Source organism: Oryzias latipes, chromosome 16 (genome assembly GCF_002234675.1).
Source record: "Oryzias latipes chromosome 16, ASM223467v1".
Lineage (NCBI taxonomy): Eukaryota > Metazoa > Chordata > Actinopteri > Beloniformes > Adrianichthyidae > Oryzias > Oryzias latipes.
Window position 1 is genome coordinate 14872899 of NC_019874.2, and position 21363 is coordinate 14894261.

General features: G+C 39.3%; 2 protein-coding genes across 4 annotated transcripts; both read left to right on the forward strand.

The window, feature by feature from the left end:
• The first annotated feature begins 354 nt into the window (after positions 1–354).
• smg9 (SMG9, nonsense mediated mRNA decay factor) lies at positions 355–8238 on the forward strand. Of its 3 annotated transcripts, none has more exons than XM_020710085.2 (13): positions 355–747; positions 883–957; positions 1162–1381; positions 1501–1598; positions 1729–1841; positions 4328–4439; positions 4561–4656; positions 4767–4852; positions 6063–6169; positions 6255–6362; positions 7299–7424; positions 7510–7648; positions 8086–8238. In XM_020710085.2, the coding sequence occupies exons 1-13, from the start codon at positions 601–603 to the stop codon at positions 8162–8164; spliced, it is 1506 nt and encodes a 501-aa protein (XP_020565744.1). In that variant the 5' UTR covers positions 355–600; the 3' UTR covers positions 8165–8238. The 3 variants fall into 3 exon arrangements, with proteins under 3 accessions (XP_020565744.1, XP_004077846.1, XP_020565745.1); XM_004077798.4 differs by having other exon boundaries at positions 356–747; positions 1147–1381; XM_020710086.2 differs by lacking the exons at positions 355–747; positions 883–957 and adding an exon at positions 969–1088 and having other exon boundaries at positions 1160–1381.
• A 6573-nt stretch (positions 8239–14811) lies between these two features.
• Positions 14812–16367, forward strand: LOC101171938 (urokinase plasminogen activator surface receptor). Its single transcript, XM_004077799.3, has 5 exons — positions 14812–14935; positions 15155–15274; positions 15362–15508; positions 15750–15860; positions 15940–16367. The coding sequence occupies exons 1-5, from the start codon at positions 14890–14892 to the stop codon at positions 16143–16145; spliced, it is 630 nt and encodes a 209-aa protein (XP_004077847.1). The 5' UTR covers positions 14812–14889; the 3' UTR covers positions 16146–16367.
• Positions 16368–21363: the final 4996 nt, after the last annotated feature.

A 21363-nucleotide genomic window follows, 5' to 3' on the forward strand; every position in this document is an offset into this window, starting at 1 on the left:
TAATTGACACATAACTGTTGGTATGTTTTAAAATAATTGTAAAACTTTTTTTATTATTATTTCAAACACAAAATTTGCCAATTTTGACTGATTGTTTTTGCTTTAAAAAAAAGAAACGTCATATTTTTGAACATGTCTGTATTGTATGTTTATTAATGCATCACTCCGAATATGAGACGTTTTGAAATTTGAGATAGTGGAACTAATTTGTATTGTAGTGTTTCCAGACGAGCCTATTTCACAGGCAAACAACGGACGTTCGTTTTATAAATAAGAACATTTACTGCGGGTGGAGTCCTGGTTCTTCTCATTCACATTTCAATGCCGCTTCCCCAAAATGTCAGAAGAAAGTGAAACAAAGTTCTCTACCGGAAAATGTTTTACTCCGGTTATTTTAAGCCGGCTAAACTGTACTTCTGTCTTGTCCAGCCTATTCTCATTTTTCCATTTTTACCAAATTAGTATTGCAAGATTTTTTCAACACTATTAGCTTTGGCTTACAAGACACTCCGGCTTAGATAAAACGATTTAAGCTCCCCATTTATGTTGACAATCCAAATTCCTTTTTCTCATTTAGCTGAAAAATAGAACCACCGAAAAATGTCAGAGTCCGGCCATAGCCAGCCCGGTATGTACGGACCAGGACGGCGAAGGAGGCGACGGCGAGGGGAACGAGATGTTGGACCTCCGGGCCAAAACCTGTCTGGCCCCAGCCGTGACCGAGAATACCAACAAAGAGAACGAAGGGTAACGAAGGGGTTTGTTTATGCGTGGGTGGGTGTGTTGTTTTGTGGCGCCGTGAATGAATGAATGAAAGAAAGACAGACATATTTTCAAGTCAAAATAATAAAAATGATAATAATAATAACTTCTTCTGAACAGGACGGGAGCGAGGATCCACCAGGCCCTTTGATTCAGAAGACCCCCATTATTCTTGCTAAACCTCCCGGAGACAGGGTATGTAATGTATGTTTGATGGTTTGTGTTTTTCTTTTTGTGTCACCGGCAACCCTGAACTACACACGCACGCATGCACCCTTAAATGACTTAAATGTCACCGATAAGGAAAAGTAACATTTGTAGATGATATTGAGGATTTTCTGCCTTTCATCTCACGCGATCCGATGGCTTCTAACCCTCTGGAAGGCCAAACCGCCACAGAACACAGCCACCAGTGGGACTCCAGTCCTGGAGAAACCCATCATGCTGATGAAAGCCAGGGATGAGGGAGGCAAGCCGGGAACACCCCAGGAGACTGCTGCTCAGCCCTCGGGTCCTGGACCTTCTAAGATGGAGAAAGAAGGCCAGCGACCTACACAGCCTGTCTATCAGATCCAATACAGAGGGATGGGTCCCTCTGCATCCAGCAGCGCTGTGGACCGTTAGTTGTTTTATACCTTTTTGTTTGTTTGTTTCAAAATAGTTTTTCTCTCTGATCTTTACTTAAGGTTTAACTAAAATTGCGTCATACAGACAATTCACAATTTAAATGTCTTCCAGCTATGGTTGGCCAGGCCAAACTCCTTCCTCCAGAGAAGATGAAGCACAGCATCAAGCTGGTGGATGATCAGATGAACTGGTGTGACAGTGCCATGGAGGTAATTAAAGGTTCAGATCTGACAAGTTTAGTTTTTTTATTATCAATAAATTGATTATTTTCTTAAGTTTTTGTTGCTCTACATTCTCTATGATTTAAAAAAAAAGTAATTTATTGAAATGTGTCTGCAGTATTTAAGAGACCAGACAGACATGTTGGTGGTGGGAGTCATTGGACTACAGGGAAGTGGAAAATCTACAATTATGTCTCTGTTATCTGCTAACACACCTGAGGAAGATCAAAGGTAAGAAAGGAATTTAAAAAGATCATTTCTCTCTTTTTTACTCATATACAGTACAGACCAAAAGTTTGGACACACCAAACTTCTTTATTTTCATGACTATGAAAATTGTAGAGTCACACTGAAGGCATCACAACTGTGAATTAACACATGTGGAATTATATACATAACACAAAAGTGTGAAACAACTGAAAATATGTCATATTGTAGGTTCTTCAAAGTAGCCACCTTTTGCTTTGATTCCTGCTTTGCACACTCTTGGCATTATCTTTATGAGATTCTAGAGGTAGTCACCTGAAATGGTCTCCAACAGTCTTGAAGGAGTTCCCAGAGATGCTTTGCACTTGTTGGCCCTTTTGCCTTCACTCTGCGAACCACCTCACGTTCATGTTGAAAAAAATAAATGATGGTCCTAGGGCTGTGACGATAACCGCATCACCACATCACCGCGGTGATGACCTCATCACCGCATCGCCGCACTTTTTTTACACACTTTTTTTTAACGTTTTGCATATGGTGCGTGATTGGAAGTATAATAAACACATTAAACGCATTCATCTTTGCTGATAATTTCCTTTTTCTGCTAGTCCTGTGTTCAGACTTTCCTTCTTTCTTTCAGACTGTTGTCTCCTTTTCTCCCACCGCGCCTGTCACTCTCTCTCGTAGGCGCGCGCTCTCACTGTCTGCCTCTGCGCTGCACGTGACACGCGGCTCCCTTTACAGTTACACAAACAGGCGCGCGCTTTCAGAAGCACACATCCTCATTCTACAACAGAAGTTTCCGTCTTGCAAGGAAATACGACAAATTTACTGCTTTCTAATTATTAATTTCCATTGTATTCATTTCCATTACAAGCTGCGTGCGTTCTTAAGTGCGCGACACGGCCGCCCACCGGAGGATTTTGTGTTGGAGGGGGGGGGGGGGGGGGGGGTATTACTGTTCTCCTTCACTCTGTAACACCAAACATGAACGCGCGCTGTTAGATTTCCATGAATATCACTACATGTTTTGTTTGGGAACTATTTTTTGCAGCGTAACGTTACGTGTCTGTATAAACAAAGGCGGAGCCTCCCGCCCCGCGTTCTTCATGGGTGTTAGGCTTCACGGCTACCGGAAAGGTGACAAAGTGTCTGCAGTCTGCTTATTACTGGGAAATATATAATATTCTGAGAAGATGTCTGTACCAGAGAGCTCAGGTGAAACTTGCGTGCAGCTCCAGAGCGGTCCACTGCAGAAGAATCAACACACACCCCCAACACACGTGTGCACACCTTCCTCCTATACCTACACAAGACGCTCCGCGCTCACACACACAGTCAATCTACAACACCTATAGTTAGTTCACAAGTTAGATATGTAGTTGTTAGTTGTTACTGTTATTTGTTAACAAAGAATAGTACGTTGTAATTGTATTTATTTCCGACGCGGCCGCCGGGGGAAATATTCCCATCCCTAAGTAGGACTATCAGCTGTGTATCCACCTGACTTCTGCACAACACAACTGATGATCCCAACCCCATTTATAAGGCAAGAAATCACACTTTTAATACCTGACAGGGCACAGGTGAAGTGAAAAAACATTTCAGGTGACTACCTTTTTGAAGCTCATCAAGAGAATGCCAAGAGTGTGCAAAGCAGTAATCAAATCAAAAGGTGGCAACTATGAAGAACCTAGAATATAATTATAATCATAATTCCACATGTGTTAATTGATAGTTTTGATGCCTTCAGTGTGACTCTACAATTTTCATAGTCATTAAAATAAAGAATGAGAAGGTGTGTCCAAACTTTTGGTCTGTACTGTATGTACCTTCCAATAACTGGGCAATCCAATCATTTGTCTGGTGGTCTGATTGTGGACAAACTGAAGGCTGGGATAAAAATAGTTGTGTAGTTAATTATTTTCATAATTTTTCACTCTCCCATTGTTCTTTTGTTACATATTTCGTGAAAAGTTTTCTGCTTTAATATATCATTTGTTTATAACTGTTATATTAGGTGTGTTAAAAAAAAACGTTATATTTTTTCCAGATTTTAAAATCAGACCTACTTACACTGAGACTCTTTAGTGTCTATAGTTTAGCCTGTTTTTTTCTCCTTTTTTGTTCTTTTCATTTTCCATGTGTTTCCACACATTTGTGTATTCACACACCCTTTCGAAACATCTTTGCAGAAGACATTTTCCAAAATTCACTGCACTTGCCAGTCTTTTTAGCTTAATATTTACATCTCTTAAACCCAAATGGGGTTGTCTGTTTCTGGAATTTATTTCAAGCATTTCTTGAAAGGTTGTGTGTGGAAGCGAACGTATGTACATTATTATGAATTGATTATTCTTTAGCTAAACAACTTCATTATTGATTGGAATTTATTTTCTGCTCTGCTAGTATTTTGGGATTACCCATTTACCTCAGACTGGCCTTGTCAAAGCAGAATCCGACTTGCTGTGTGCTCTCAGTGAAGGCCGTGTCTGTGTTTGTTTGAACAGGAGCTATGTGTTCAGAGCTCAAAGTCAGGAAATCAAGGAAAGAGGAGGAAATCAGAGTACAGGCATTGATTTCTTCATCACACAGGAGAGAGTCATCTTCTTGGATACACAGGTGAGGAGGACTGTGGATTTCTCTCATATGTGGACCTATTTTTTAGTCACCATTTTAAAGCTCTCTTGAGAACACAAGGAGCTCTGATGCACCTTTATTTTTAAACATATCTCATTGTCAGCCAATGCTGAGCCCTTCTATCCTGGATCACCTCATCAACAACGACCGGAAGCTGCCTCCAGAGTACAACCTCCCTCACACATATGTGGAGATGCAGGTTTGTGGCTGGCCTGTAGGGGGCGATATGAGTTAGTATTTTAAACAGCCCAGTTGAGTTTCTGTGTTGCATGCTTTAAGCATTTGTTGTTGTTTTTGTTTTTTCAACAGTCTCTTCAGATTGCTGCCTTCCTGTTCACTGTGTGCCACGTTGTGATAGTGGTCCAAGATTGGTTTACCGATTTAAACCTGTACAGGTATTGACTATTGTTTGAACAGGGCAATATTCACTCTGTGATCTCACAGGACCAAAAAAAAGCCAATATTTAAAAAAATAATGCTGTTATTGTACTAAAAAAGGATTGTTGAACCTTTATTTTTTATTGAAAGTATGGTATTTTATTTTATTTAGATCCACTTTTTTCAGTTTTCTTAAACAGAATTTTTTAAAGGGAAGATATTTCAGAAATGTTGGAGTTTTCTTGTGGGAAAAAAGAATTCAACTTTTTCAGAGAGCTACATTCAAGTGTAGCAGTTTATGCCTAAATGAGCAGAGTCACTCAAGGTTGCATGACGCAGAAAAAAATGTCTCAGTTTGTGTTTGTGGCTTAGACTTCCTTAAACAAAACCACAGATCTTTATAGATGTCTAGCAAGTACTGCATCCGTTTTCCACTTTTCTACATGAAACCTTAGTGTTCCTCACAAATGGCCACCTCTGGCCTCAGCCTAGCGTCTACTACGCTTTTCTGTGACTTCATTTGACTTCATATTCCTCTGTAGTTTCCACAACTCTGCATATCTCCATTCTTTTTAAAAACGGTTCAGTTGGTGATTATTTCAGATTAAAACATCTGCACAAGATGCTATCGTCCTGTCTGCCCCTCCCTCCACTTTCATGTCACCCCATGCTCCTTCCTTTTCTTGTAAAACGTGTTCACTGCTGCCATTTAGAAAATCTTTGGTAAAGTCCACCAAATCTGTCCTGCATTCCTATCCTACACATTCTTTGCAAACTCCTTCAGGATCACGCCTCCTCAGCTTCTCTTAACACACAGTGATAAAACTGCTTGAGCCTGATCCCAAACTACAGTATCAGACTATTAGAATACACAAGACGTCCATCTTTCTTCATTCTATCATGTCGGCCAATCTCTAGTTTTCTCTGTCAAAGTCTCTACATTCAAAGTTATTACTCTAAGTCCTATACTTCCGCCTTTCCTTCTCTCTTTCTGACCTCAGAAACCCTTTCTTCCTCTTGTTTTCTGGCCAACTTTAAAATATTTTGTAAGAAAATGAAATATAGTTTAAACACATAAGATCAACTTTCTCCAACATGTCAATGAAAAATGTCTGTGTTAACATGAGGAATGTTCAGAGAAATCTGATATCGATAGTGAAAAATTATCATTTTAGTTGCCCTGTGTGGATTAAACCATTAAGTTGGCACTTTTCTGTTTTCTGTTAGGTTTCTCCAAAGTGCTGAGATGCTGAAGCCTTCCACTCCTTCTGCGAGCCATGACAGCTCTGGCTCCTCAGGCAGTGATGATGGTGCAGAGTACTATCCTCACCTAGGTGACTGCTCCCGCCAGAACAATAGTCTGACAAAGCAGTTGATGCCATAAACCTTTGACTTTGTCTCATTTTTCTCCTTGTCCAGTGTTCCTTCAGAATAAAGCCAGGCGAGAAGATTTCTGCCCACGAAATCTGAAGAACATGCACATGGTGGTGGACAAACTTATGGCCCATTCTCATCTCAAATACAAAGGTGCGTACCTTAAGACAAGCTTAATGTCTTTAAATCATAGTTTGTATTTTTCAAGAAAATACTTTCTTTTATTTAGAAATTGATTGATTTGTTTGGTAAAGCTATTTTGAGCAACATTAAAGAGAGAGACCTATTTCATTTATTTTTGAGATCAGAAAAGTAAGGGATTGCAGGCGTAAAGCAAAAATTGCCTCACATTTTGTGAAAATAAAAGCTTTGATGAAGTTCATAATGCGAATTAGAGACAAAAAAGCAAAAATACACTAAACTAAAACTAGCATTTTATTGATGGACTGTGAAAGCTAATCTATAAAATGAACAACCTTGGGAGAATTTCAGCCAAGAAGCTCAGCAGCGCTTTTACTTGTTTAAACCTCTGTGTGGACGGTTCAGCCAATTAACTCACCTGATCAGTGTTCTACTTGACCCTTGTGCTATCCTAGACATTTTAACATTGGGAGTTGGGTCATCTAGACCCACTAGACAGTGCGCTGAACCTTTTTCTTCAATGATTTGTGATCTTCACTGGTGTCCATGGATCACATGAAATCTTTCCACCTTTATCCACCTTTGTCATGGTAGGGAGAACACGTTAAAGTAAGGGTGGGGTCATCTAAGATAGTACAAGGGTTAAAGAACCGGGTGTGTTTTTTCTACCACCTCTGTCATCCATTTCCGCGAGCGCTGGCGCCGCACCCTCCTCTCCGGCTTCCACCTGTGAGCTTCGTTAGGGGTAGTTTTATACCAGAAGTTTATGGTAGATCTTGTTTTATTGTATCTGACCAGAGCCGTCTGACTGAAAGATAGTGTTGTGTAATCCTCAGCAGTTTGCTTCCCTTTCTGATGCAATGCTTTAAAATGGCTAAAAAAAAAAGAAAATATTTCAGTGCTATGTGTATTTAAAAACTAATCTCTAACTTTGGGGTTGCGTTACAGGTACACTGTCGATGCTGGACTGCAACATCTTTCCAGGCCTTGGACATGACTTTCTGAAAACAGAGGTCAACATGTTTCTGCTTCCTGTTCACGAAGGCGAGGGAGAGGATCATCTGACCAAAGCAGGTTGTTGATTACTTTGAAACATTTTTACATCTGTTGTGTTGGAGAGAGAAAAAGGACATTTATTTATTTATTTTTTAATTGTCAGGAACATACCCACTTTTTTCTCTGCTGCCTGGGTACAGAGGACACCCCACGTTCTCCTACATGGTCTCAAAACTTCGCAGCCAAATCCTCGCCATGCCTCGCTCTCAGCTGTCACACACCATTCTGACGGAGAAAAACTGGTGAACAGAACCTTTGACAAATTTTTTTTGTTAGAAAATAAATGCTGCTGCTTGTGAGTAACACTTAGAAAAAAAACTGGTTCAGAATTTATGACACTTTTTAAACCAAAAAAGTGTTTCATAAACATAATTTAAATTTCTCCATAAAACACTAAAAAATATCATAATTTCTGATAAAAGGGCAAAAAAAATCAATGTGCAGCAGTAACAATCACACAGTGACACTCATAACGGTTTGTGTTGCTTTAAGGAGTCCTGCAAGGTAATGTTATTATTTACCAAAATAAACTAATCAATACAGACTTTAGAGTACCGGTAATACCAAATTGCCATAAAAGGAGTGAAAAAACTATTTTTTTGTTCAACATGACAGTATTTTAAGAGTCATCCTCTGCTGCTCTTATATTTCTTTGTCTCCATCTCTCTGGTGTGAACAGGTTTCACTATGCTGCTCGGATCTGGGATGGTGTAAAGAAGTCTTCTGCCCTGTCCGAATATAGTCGCCTCCTCTGCTAGGAATTGGCTTTCACTGTTGTACATATTGTACATTAGCAATTTATATCTGACAATAAAGAGACATATGAGCTTGAGTCTGTTTTCTCTGTGAAATGTGTGATGTGTAAATGTACTTTTGGATGCTTTTAGAGAAAATACCTAGTGGCGAACCATACCATGTTTGGGCCCCCATTGGTTGTAGTTCAATAGAAAAATGGAGCAGACCGGTTGGGACGGAACTACTCTTGAAACCCGTTGATTGGCTGAAGGTTATTACAACAAAAGAAAGCAGTTGTATGTCCTTTTGTCACCTGCAATCTTCTCAAACAACATGAAATGCTTACGTACTACTAAAGGCCAAGCGGAAAACAAAGGAGCTGCTTGATTACCTCCATTTTTGATATTGGCTTCACCCCACATGTACAGTGACAGTCCAACTTTGAGTGGAAACGCTCTCCTGATTTGTTTGGACAATTCTAAACTAGAAGAAGGGACCAGTAAGTTACCCTACCCTCCAGACACCCTAAATAATAATTGTGTGAGAAAGAAGGGCATTTGTGGGTCAACTTTCATACTGACCTCCATGTTTTACACTCCGCTTTTATCATTCAACAGAGAGCCTGGTTTGCAGTTTTGCTCTAATCCGCCTCAATAAACTGTTGGGTTGAGATTTGTACTCTGTTACACAAAACTGGATCATTCATGTGTGGAAAGGCCAAACCACAGTTCAAGTCAGCTAGGAGCAGGACAAATAGTCACTCTTTTTATTTAGCTGGTGAACACAAATCAATTTAGAGACCTGTCTATCTGTATTGGGTGCTCTGAGTTTTAGAGTGTGATGAATGACAAATGTAAGAGCAATATCGATATTGAATCAACAGAAAGCAGAATGTGCTGCATAAATAATCTACAATATCTTTTCCCCTTCTCATTCTGTTCTAACATTTTCACAAATGGTTGGTACACCCCAAACTTATCTTAATTTTTACCAGTCTGGGGGTCTCTGGAAATACACCCATGTAGAAATAAGAACGGTCTGGGTTTCTTTTAAAGCAGGGTCTGTAATGCATTGCTGTTGGACCACACCAATGCAGTCAAGTAAAACAGTCACCTGGAGGTGGCAAGATAGTGACTAGCCCTTGTGCAATCCGATGACCCCACCCTTACATTGACGTGATAAAGGTGGAAAGATTTCATGTAATCCATGGACACCAGTGAAGATCACAAATCATTGAAGAAAAAAGGTTCAGAGCACTGTCTAGTGGGTCTAGATGACCCAACTCCCAATGTTAAAGTGCCTAGGATAGCACAAGGGTTACGTAACTGTTACTCTGATAATAATCTTGTAACAAGTTATCAATTTTTCAGTTGTTTACACATTCATTTATTTATATTAAGAATTCTCAAGGAGTGTTGTGATTGCCATGATCACACCAGTGGAATTGTGGAATTTGGTATGTATTTTCAAAGCATAATTTGGCTGTGGTTTGAGGTGGGGCATTCCCCCACACAGTACATTCCGTACGGAGAAGGTCTCCCAGTGAATGGAGAAAATAAAAAGAAAACAATTCACTTTGAAGAGCCTTCCTGAGGCAAAACTTCCACAGCAAAGGAGTTCTTGGCATGTCCCAACAGGACAGTTTTGGAATTGAGGTACCTCTCAGCGGAGAGGAAGTTTTTGTTCAAGGAGAACATACGTGTTGAAACAAGCCGAGTAATGTGACAACAACTCGATGTACAAATTCACAAGTTACAAAAGCAGCTTTCTTAGATGCAACCACAGGACATAAACATGGTGGCAGTCCCGCAGCATCAGTGTCAAACACTGCATTGATATTCGTTTATTGAATCAACACAGCAAGACCCTCTATGAAATGTTGATAACGTCACTCTATCAACAGCAACTTTAAAACACAAAATCACAATTAAAAACAAAAACAATATCACAATAAAAACCAAGCCCACCCTTCACCCTTCCCTCTCCCCTCCGTTAACACATATAACAGATGACCCCAAACAATGTAACTTCTAAAAGAAGCTTCAGGCTTGGCTCTGCTGTGAGGAAACAGTTTTGGGAATCCGTTCATACCAGAAGCCAGCTCGGCCATGGGAGCATCACCACAGTGCCAACCCATACCGGGACAACAACGGGGTCCAATCCACGGCTGTGAGACTGTATTGTTAATGTCCAGCCACCCCAGCAAGGATGACAGCCACGGCAACAACCACCGACCAAGCCAGCAAACCCTGGCAGAAAAGATCCTCACAAAAACACTGGTGCGAAAATAACAAAAACATGCCAAAAGTAGGTACATAAGATGTATGTAAAAACATAAAATTAAGAATAAGATTAGGTGCGTAAAATAAAATTAAATGCATAAAATAATATATATATAAAAACTAATAGAATAAATAAGCTGATAAAATCAACTAAAGGCAAAATTAAAAAGGTGGATCTTGAGCCTCTTCTTAAAAACCTCTACAGTCTCCTGAGGTTCTCAGGCAGGTTGTTTCACATGTGAGGACTGTAATGGCAGAATGAAGCCTCACCATGGGTTTTTGTCCTCACCTTAGGAACAAATAAAAGGCCAGCACCGGAGGACTTCAGTGTCTGCGATGGCTCATACTTTGACAGTAGATTACCTAAATAAGAAGGCCCCAAGCCATTGAAATATTTATAAACCATAAGAAGAATCTTGGAATCAATTCTGAAATGCACAGGGAGCCAAGGCAGGAATTTTAAAATGGGTGTGATGTGTTCCCGCCCCCTGGTCCTTGTCAGAACTCGTGCTGCAGAATTCTGTAATAGTTGTAAGTTTGAAAGACAATTTTGAAGGTAAACCAAAGACCAGGATATTAGAATAATCTAAAAAAATAAAAATAAAAGCATGCATCAGCACATCTGTGCTGGCAAGAAAGAGGAACGGGCGGACTCTGGCAATATTTTTAAGATAATAAAATCCTGTCTTAACGACACTTTTAATGTGTGGAATAAAATTTAACTCAGAGGCAAAACGTACGCCCAGGTTTCTCACACAGTGAGAGGGTTTAAAATTCTGAAGATGCGGTAAACTCATCTCTCTCTCGTCTTCAGAACCGATGAATAAAATGTCAGTTTTCTCCTGGTTGAACTGTAGGATGTTTTCTGCCATCCACGACTTTATATCTAAAATACAATTTAAATAGAGTGTTCATAGGTATAAGATCATCAGGAGACACAGCGATGTAGAGCTGTGTATCATCAGCATAGCTGTGAAAGTCAAACCTGTCTCCTGATGACCTCCCCAAGAGGCAACATATACAAGTTAAAAAATGTAGGACCTAGAACCGACCCTTGGGGAACCCCACAACTTAATTCATGGATTCTTGAAGAGCACGCATCCATACTTAGATAAAAGCGCTGATCTGTAAAATAAGAATAAAACCACTTAAGAACGTTTCCAGCAAGGCCCACTAGACTTTTATGTCTGGCAAACAAAATCTAGTGATCTACTGTATCAAAAGCAGCACTAAGGTCAAACAGCACCAGAACACAACGTTTCTGTGAGTTTAAATTTATTCTAAGATCATTACAGACCTTTAACCCTTGTGCTATCCAAGGCACTTTACCGTTTTAACCTTTTTTATGGGGAAAAAAAACAGTTGGCAGAACTTTATTAAACTAAAATGTGAATGGATTTGCCATTAATAGTTGTTTACTTGTTTGTTTGTACATAAATTTAATTTACTCTTGATTATCTTGCAAGAAATTCAAGAAATCTGGAAAACTTCACCAGCACCGTTCATTATCATTTTTACCGTTCATTATTCACCAGGCATTATCCCTGAGTAACACTGATTAAACCTTTGGCTAAAAGTGTCCTCGATTGATTGTATGAATATAAGAAAGGAGGGGAGCTGGAATGTTTTACTACCAAACACTGGTACAGCTTTCTTGAGAATACCTGCGTATTATTTGTCTCTCCATGCTGTAGTCCAGCTAATCTAAATGCCAAAAATATTTGGAGAACTGTATTCAATTCCTTAGAAAAGTTGACAACCTCCGTTCACAATATGCATTAACATCTGCTGATCTCACTCTGTCCATTAATGCAGTCTACCTCTTTTTAGTTCAGTTTCTGTTGTCCTCAGTTTAACTTTGTCATGAAACCAGTGACAGCATGTCTTGCCTGAACTTGTCACACAGGTGGTAAATCTCCCTGGAAATCAGTGAGTTCCTGAGAGCTGCCTGTTATTTCATACATGTTGTGTAGATGCAGTCTGCATGTCTAACCCTTGTGCTATCTTAGATGACCCCACCCTTACATTGACGTGTTCTTCCTACCATGACAAAGGTGGATAAAGGTGGAAAGATTTCATGTAATCCATGGACACCAGTGAAGATCACAAATCATTGAAGAAAAAAGGTTCAGAGCACTGTCTAGTGGGTCTAGATGACCCCAACTCCCAATGTTAAAGTGCCTAGGATACAAGGGTTAGCCATGTGATTATGAAGACCTATAATGACTGAGGTGATTGGCTCACTTGAGCTCAACTATTTGGATGGGAAAGAAATAGTTTGAAATTACAGTAATTAAAAAAAAAAAAAGAAATGATTGAAACATGTTAAATTACACTCAGATGCTTTATTTTGATGCGGTATTCAGCATTTCAAAGTTATTGTTTTTTTAATAGAATTTCTGAACATAACACATATAGTATGCTGCTTGAAATGGAGTTTTTTCTGTCATCCTTATTAAAGCTTGGACCAAGTTTTATTCCATTGCTCTGGAGCCTGTTGAGGAACTGGGTTTCATAGTCCAAACTGTGTGGAATTAAACCTGATTATTTGCTGATTGGTAACTTTTTGTCCTTCTGTACAAGTTCAGGCTTCATGGTGACTCGGTGAGGTCACATTTAATGCTTTCAGTGGTCTTTTTTGTCTTTGTTAGCTTCAGTAGAAGTTGTAGGGAGAAATTATTATTTCACTTTGATAAATATATTTTGTAATATCAAAACTAAATTAAGAACTGTTTGATCTTTAATATTGTTGTCATTTAATTATTTTCTGTCATTACAGAACAGGGCATATCAGGGAGCTTAGATTTGTGTATCAATGTTCAGAGAAAATTTAGCAAACCAAAGAGCTCCAACTCTTTTTTTCTATTGTCTCTTCTCTCACAGTGTCTTCTGATGATTTTTTTTTCTTTTGTCATTACTGTACTCCTGCACTTTAGAAAAAAGAATAAGAGCATTAAAGTACATGTTGGACACACTGTCAAACCATAAACTTGTGTTTTTTCAAATGGTTAGAATGTTATCCTATGAAGTTCTTTATTCAATGGAAATTTTTCAACACACAGGATGCAAGAAAACCAAGGAGCTGCAGGTGGAACATCCGATGTCACCATCATTGCTGCCAAACACCAATGCTGAAAAATGAAACAACTTGCTATTCATTTAGAGAAATATCTGATCAAATCAAAAGGCATAAAGAAAACAAACATTCTGTTGATTGATTCACATTAGGTCAGGACTAAAGGAAAAAATAGTAAATTTAAGATAATAGGTTTGTTTTGAAAGTTACAGTAAAGACTATTCTGTCTATTTGTAAACTCTAGAGAGTTGATACATGATTGCATAATTACTAGGAGAGGATCTAGTGGTGAATGGATTTCTATTCCTGGGATCCAACCAGATTGATCTGTCTGAGGCAGAATCGAATCGACCTATAGCATTAAAATCGTTTCAAAATCGACAAATTAATCAATACTGGAAAATCTCATTTAGATTGAGAGATGGTGGGTTCATTGTACTATAATATAAAAAAGACTAAGTGTCATCCCAGCACATAACACACCAGCAAAAAAGGATCCAATCATCATTACAGTACAATGTGTGAACACTTTGCATTTTACAAAGACATGTGACCATACAGTGTAGAATGTTCTAGTAATATTCCCTTTGGAATACTTTTGGTATCATGAACTTTATCAAACTAAAACATGAATGGATTTGCCATTATTTCTTTCCTATTTGTTTGTTTGTAATCATATTTAATTTACACTTATCTTACAAGAAACACAAGAAATCTGGAAAACTCCACCTGCACTCTTCAGTACCCAGGTATTTATCTCTGATTGAAGATTTGGATAAAGCTGTCCTGGATCGATCTTAGGTCAGTAAATTGAATCGAGTTCAGATCGTTCATAATGAACTAAAATCAAATGTGAACAAAAAATATCAAATTGAATCATTGCTAAAATGACTTGACACATGACCAATTGTTACATCGGCTGGGTCGCTCGGTTGGTAAACAGGGAAAGCAGGTAACGCAGGAAACCAGGGTTTGATTCCCGGAGGGGAATGAACAATGGTTATGGGGGCAATTACCATATCAATGGCGAGCAATTAACATCACCCAGTGAGGGTCCTTGGGCAAGACCCCTAAATGCTAATGCTACTACAAATTTCCCATTGTGGGATAAATACAGAATAATAAATAATTTTATTTATTTTTTATTTATTTTATTTTATTTAAAAAAAAATAAATAATAATAATGATAATTACAGTTTTTACATAGTGGAAAATGAACATGTGTTGTTTATTGTATCAAGCCATGGGACTTAAAAATAAAAAAATAAATAAAAACTGAAAAGCATTGAAATGGGGAACAGAGCCTTTGGACACACCTTCCTCCAGAACTGCTGCCTATATAGCATGACAAGAAGGGCAGAAGCTCACTTCTGCTCTACCGAAGGGAAAGATGAACTTCTTCTTACTGCTTCTTGGGATATGGCTTCTTCCAAAGGGTAAATTTTCAATTTTTGTACTCTTCTGTTTTGAACAACTAATCTCTAGCCTTTCAGTTTGTGTAATAATATATAAAATTTTCATTTTGTTGAGTGCTTTCAAATTCTAAGACCTGGCAACTATGTGGTTTTGATATTTTAATGAATTTCTCTTAGAACAAAATATAACAGTATACTTTGTTTAGGAAAATAAAACAAGTTTGTTTTTTCTTTTGTCAGCTGATGCTCTGAAATGTAATGAGTGCATACCAGCCCAGGCAGGAGGAACCTGCACTAACAAACAGGTAGAATGTTCATCAAATCAACAATGTGCCTCACTTAGAGAAATCTATTATGAAGGTATGTTGTTGCAGCTTGTAGTATCTGCTAGTTTTTTCTATATCACTTGAAAAGTTAACTGTGAATAAGTATTTCATATTTTTTAAGGTGGTGCAGAAAGAAGCAATGTTCTCTCAAAACGTTGTGTTCCGACCGCAGAGTGCGGCGAGTCTTCCTTTAACTATGCAAATTTCAAAATCTCATTCGTGATTGAATGCTGCAACACAGACCTCTGCAACACCAAAGATGCAAGCGGTAACTTCTCACTATTCTTATATTTTTATTCTTTTGAACACTTTTTTAATTAAAAGCTCATTGATCTGTACTGAATGCAAACTAATTTGAGAAGCATTAAAAGTGGATTAAGTGAAACAAAACATCAAGTACAAAACATGAAACAAAGCATTTTCTGAAAGTATAGGTATTTATTCCAGAACAAAGCTCTGGATTAAATGCATTCTTTTTTTGCCATAACTCCTGATGTTCGGTTTTACAGCGCCCAGCAAATCTATTCCAAATAAAATGAAGTGCTATGGCTGTGTTGGTCTACCATGCAACAGAACTTTGAACTGTGAAAGTAACCAGGACCGCTGTATTACATCAACAGGTAACTTGTTTCAGTTATTCTGACCAAAGTTTTATGATTCCAAGATTCAGAATCACAACTTTTTTCATCTTTCTCACAGTGACTGATCAAGGAGGAACAAAGGTTGCAAGAGGCTGTGCTACAAAGAATATATGTCCTTCTCCAACTTTTCCAACGTTTCTACAGGGGAATAAAGTTGTGGGTAAAGTTGATAGTTGCTGTGAGGGCGACTTCTGCAACGGCGCAACTACTGCAACTGCCAGCCTTTTGGCAGTGCCGTTGATCTCTTTGGTTTTGTTTTATTAAGAGATGACAGATGATCTTCAGGGTTTTCTTTGCTTTGTATCTTGGTGTAACAAATTAAATTCTATTTGATTTTTTAAAATAAATACTCAGTATTTTCACATTGTGCAAAACCTAAAATTTATTTTTTGTAGTTTGCCTAGTAAAATTAATGTATTTTAACTTCTCCAAAATACAGTGTAAACAGGATCTTTTGGGGTCTTTAATAAACTTTGTTGATAACAATTGCTTCTCATTGTTCTTACCACAAATTTGTGCACATCAATAAAAAAATTGATAAAAACTATAAATTGCTGCGGTAAACTTTGGGTTAAGAACAGCCAAATTTAGGAAAAACGTTTTTTTTTGTTAACCAAAATTAGATAAATACATTTTCCTTACAAATCTACAACTAGTTGGTGTCATAATAGTGGCCAACAGCAATGACAGAATTAAACTGACTTAACAAGAAAAACAAACTTAACATAACAACAGGACATGTAGCAGGTTTATATACCAACAAGCATGAAATAACCCAACATAATATATAATAAAGCATTAAGGGCTTCACAGAGACACACAATTTAGTCATCATTTTAACATGCATTTCCTTTACTCTAAAAAAATTCCTAATGAAGAATTACTTAAAGATTAGTTCCATGAATAAAGCCGAAGTACATTCTTGGCTCCCCTTCTTTCTGTGGTCCTTCCAATGAGCTCCACATAAAAATCAGCTTCAGTCTCAGTCTCCCCTTTGGACCAGGAAAACCCTCACAGGTATGTGAAAGAAAGTAAAAAATTAACGTACATTATAAAAGACAGGAATAATTATATGTGGACTCGGTATAAAGTTAATCCTGCTGTTTTAAATGAACTGATTGAAACATATAGAGTGCTAATCTGTTGCTGTTTCACCAAGGGATTAACTGAAAATATTTAAATAAGATAACGATTTGGGACAGAGAGCAGAACTCAGGCTTTATACTTTGTTGTGGACACCAACACCACCTCAATGGAATGGATTTATGATTTATGTCTTCTTCAGATTTATGAAAAAAATTGAGTTTTTGTTGCAGCTTCTTGTGTAAAAGACGTCTATGTCTTTGTGTTTGCAACACAAATACACCTTGTGTGTCTGAAGATTCATAATCCCCTATTGTAACAGTAAAATCTGTCTAACACAAGAAGCTTTCAGCTCGTATCTGTTTGCTCAGCTGCTTGACAAGAAATTCAACAGGTAGCTAATGTTCCATTGTTTTGGTTGAAACATTTTAAAAGCTAAATGCTGGCCTGTAGAACCTCTTGTCATAACCCTCATGCTGCCATGTTGGGTAAAATAGACAGACATTTATGAAATATTAAGAATAAAACTGCATTTCTGAGTATTTCTTCATAATTCCAGATGAATTAGGAGCAGACGAAAAAAATGCAGTTTGAAAAATCTTGTAGTTCTTACAAACAAACTACAATCGGTAGGCCACGAGCTCCCTGCTCTGCTCCATTCGGATGCATCCACGTGTGTAAACAAATATTAGTGATCCATGTACATCTTTGTTCTCCTTGCCTGAGCCGGTTTCTGGCTCAAAACTGTATGGTTGCTTTGATATTGCTTACAATGTAAACCAAGAATAGTATACAGGCTGAATCTTCAAAAGGAAAAAGAAGTACTAATACTACTACTACTATATGATCGATTGTATCAGAGATTAACAGATGTTTTTTTTTTCTGTCCAGACAAAATGACAGATTATCTGCCATCATACAGCGACAAAGTTGTCAAGTTTTTGCAGGGTTCAGATGAGCTCATCACATGTTAAGGTTTGACGGTGTCCTCTGTCTCCCTCTCCTGGCCATTACTGGTAATGCTGTCCTGTACCCCTCTGCAGTTTTCCTGTTTTTTTGTCTCCTTATGTATCCAAGATGAGGGCTGGAAATCCTGACACACCTGTAACTCACCAATTGTATTTAGGACTGGGTCCTTTACCTTTACACTGCCAGTCTCTCTGCCACCCTTAGAGATGGGTGGATGAGCTAAGTCACCCAGAGGGAATTCAGAGTGGAGTTGGACAGTTAAATTTCATTGTTCACGGACGGGGGAGGGGGGGGTGCACTCTTTTTCTGGGGGAAGGCCCAGGGAGGGGGGCGTAGTGCTAGTTCCTCAGGAAGGTCAGGGGCATGAGTGGTGGTGCTGGACCCCCCCACCCACACACACATATACAAAATTTGACAACAACATCCTGTTGTGTTCCCTATCTTCTATTTAGCCATTTTACACAAAAAATGCATGACTTTTCTAGACTCGTATTACAGCGGGGGTCAAACTCAGTCACACAGGGGGCCTAAGTTAAAAACACACTTAACGTTTTAGGCCGAAGAAGATAAAGATTTACTGAACACACTAAAACTAAACTTTAAAACCTCTTAAACTGAACTTTTTGAACATAAATATGAATAAAAACAGGAACACAAGTTAAACCTTAAATAACTTGTAATATTTTGCTCTCCATAGAAATATATTCTGTCAAAATTATACAAATATGAACATGCTGCAGAACAAAACAAAGAAAGCCTGGAAATATTAATAAGAAATTACAAATCAAATAATTCCGTTTTTTTTTTGCTGTTTTATCATTGTTTAGAGCATTTTTTTTAAAGCTAGACACCTGCTTCATTTTTAGCAATAATTTCTTAATGTGTGACGTCATGTGTGTCTTTGTGAAACATATCAGAGGGATTAGGTCTAAAAAAAAAACTTATTGTGATTTATATGTTTAGGTCTTATAAAACATTAAAGACTAAATCGTAGAACTCATCAGTGGGATTACTCCAAAAATATTTGGCATTTCCCTAAATTTGTGCAACACCAACAGCAGAAATCCTCCAAAAACCTCAATCCATAAAAAATGGTCTGCCCCCACCACCCCTCCCCCTTCCCTTCCCTCTGACACACGCGGCTCTGTCGCTATGACTGGAGGCGCAGCTGCGGCCCAGAGTTGATTGTCAGATAGAAAAAGACTCCCCTCACACCTGTTAGTGTAATTCAGCCAGCCACCGGCGAGTTGCGCTCCCCTCTCGAGTTTTTTGACTTATGTTCCAAAGACTACCGCAAAGAGGTGTTGGCCGCAAATGTCTTGCAGCAGAGGGCGGTGGTCACGTGCGTGTCGGGTCTGCCGTGTCGGGTCTGCCGTGTCAGAGCAAGGAATTGTGGGAAATAATGCCCATTGCCTGCTTTTGTCGAAATTGGGTTGAGCACGGGTGATTGTTCTGCCCAATTCCTTTTCATGTGCCTGTTTTACGTTGTTTCACTCTGAGTTATTTCATCTTTTTTTTTTTTTGCACCATAAGTGTGAAGAGCAAATAGGATGAAGACATTCTTAAGGGTCTGATGTATCATCATAAAAGTGTTAAGTGTCAGCAGCTGAAGCAATTTCAAATTAAAAGCTACAAGCTTCCTCTTTGAATATCTACCATACCACAGCACAATATGTGCGTAACGCACGTAACGCACGCATCGGGTACGGCAAATGCCACCCATTATGAAGTGCCGCCCTGGGCGACCGCTCACATCGCCCATATCAAAAACCGCCACTGCACACACACACACACTTGGGCTGCGTGTGTCCCGTCGCTGGGGACGCTCCTGAGCCCCTACCTTCCTGACTGTCTCTCTGCGCTGCCACTGTCCCGGTCTCTATCTGCCGCCCCGGGAGGTGAGGCGCCTACTGCTGCTGGCTGGGGGGGCAGTCGCTTGGGGGAGCCTCTTCCCCCGGTTGTGCCCATCCGCCTGCTCCTTACCACTCCCGCCCAAAAAAATTCTGCACAAATGCTCATAGGGCTCCGGGAATTGGACGGGTGGGATATGCTGGCGGGGCTGCCCGGGGGTGACTCTCTTTGGGGCCTCGTCAGCACCTGCCCTCCATTCCACTTTTACTCGCATATTAAACACCTTGATTCATCTAGGACAGGGGTGCTCATTACGTCGATCGCGAACGACCGGTCGATCTTCAAGGACACGAGGGTAGATGTACCTCTAAAAAAACCCCCCAGCCAATAAAAATCCTCACCGAGAAGTACGGTGAGCGCAAACTCTCTGTCATCAGAAAGTCGCTTTCTTCCCCGCGGCACGTTATGTCCCCGGCAGAAGAGAAGACAACTCCGGACAACCGGAGTGTTTATTGAAGCTGCCGTGTGTCCTCCTACCGGCTCTGCAGTTCTCGGCCGATAAATATATATATATATATATTTATATATATATATATATATATATATATATATATATATATATATATATATATATATATATATATATATATATATATATATATATTTAAGATATTGTCGATTCAAAAGTAGCTCACACGCCAAAAAAGTGTGAGAAGGGGTGGAAGGGGGCAGGGTGAAACATCTGGGCTCATCTCTCACCAGTCCTCCCCTCAATTTTAACTCTCACTTTAGACACCACGTACTGCATGTTGGCACCATACACAGCAAATCCACAGTTCACCCAGAGGAACCCGGGGTGGGGGGCCTCTGCTGTTTGGCGCAGCGGGGTCCGCCAACCCACTGGAGACCTCCCATTTTACCTGCAGCACACACACTGCACACCACAGTACATAGGTGAGATCGGGGAGGGGCGGCCCGGCCCGGCATTGGGGATCCATGTTACGCGGGGCGGTGGCTGGGCTGTAGGGGGGGCCTCCTCTGCACCTGACTGGGTTTTCCTCCCCTCTCCTGGTCTGGCTAGTCGGTCTGGGGAGGATAAAGTTCTCCTTATGATCACATGGAACACTTTGGCAGCATGCCTGCATCTCCACCCCCCTGTGCACACTGGCTCACTGCTCCCTGTCTGCTTTATCCCTCCTCCTAACCCACAGTGTATCATTGGATAAATATGTTCTGCTTTTCTTAGTGTCAGAATTTCACATTTGGATGTAACATTTGCCTTACTGCAGATCTAGCATGAATGCTCACAGCTTAAAATAACAACCTATTCAAATGAGCAACTCTGCACTTGTATCCCCTCACTTTCTCCCCCCGCCTCTTTATTTCTTTTACTTCAACCCCCCCACACACACATTTTCCCCCTCTCCCTCCCCTTTAATAAAATGAATCATGTATACATTTTTAAAACACAAACAAAATGTTACAAATAAATGAAAAATAATAAAAATACAAAAAACAGAAAAGTTTTATATTAATTTACACCCTGGCTTTCCGAAGATTCATAACCCCTTTTTATAAT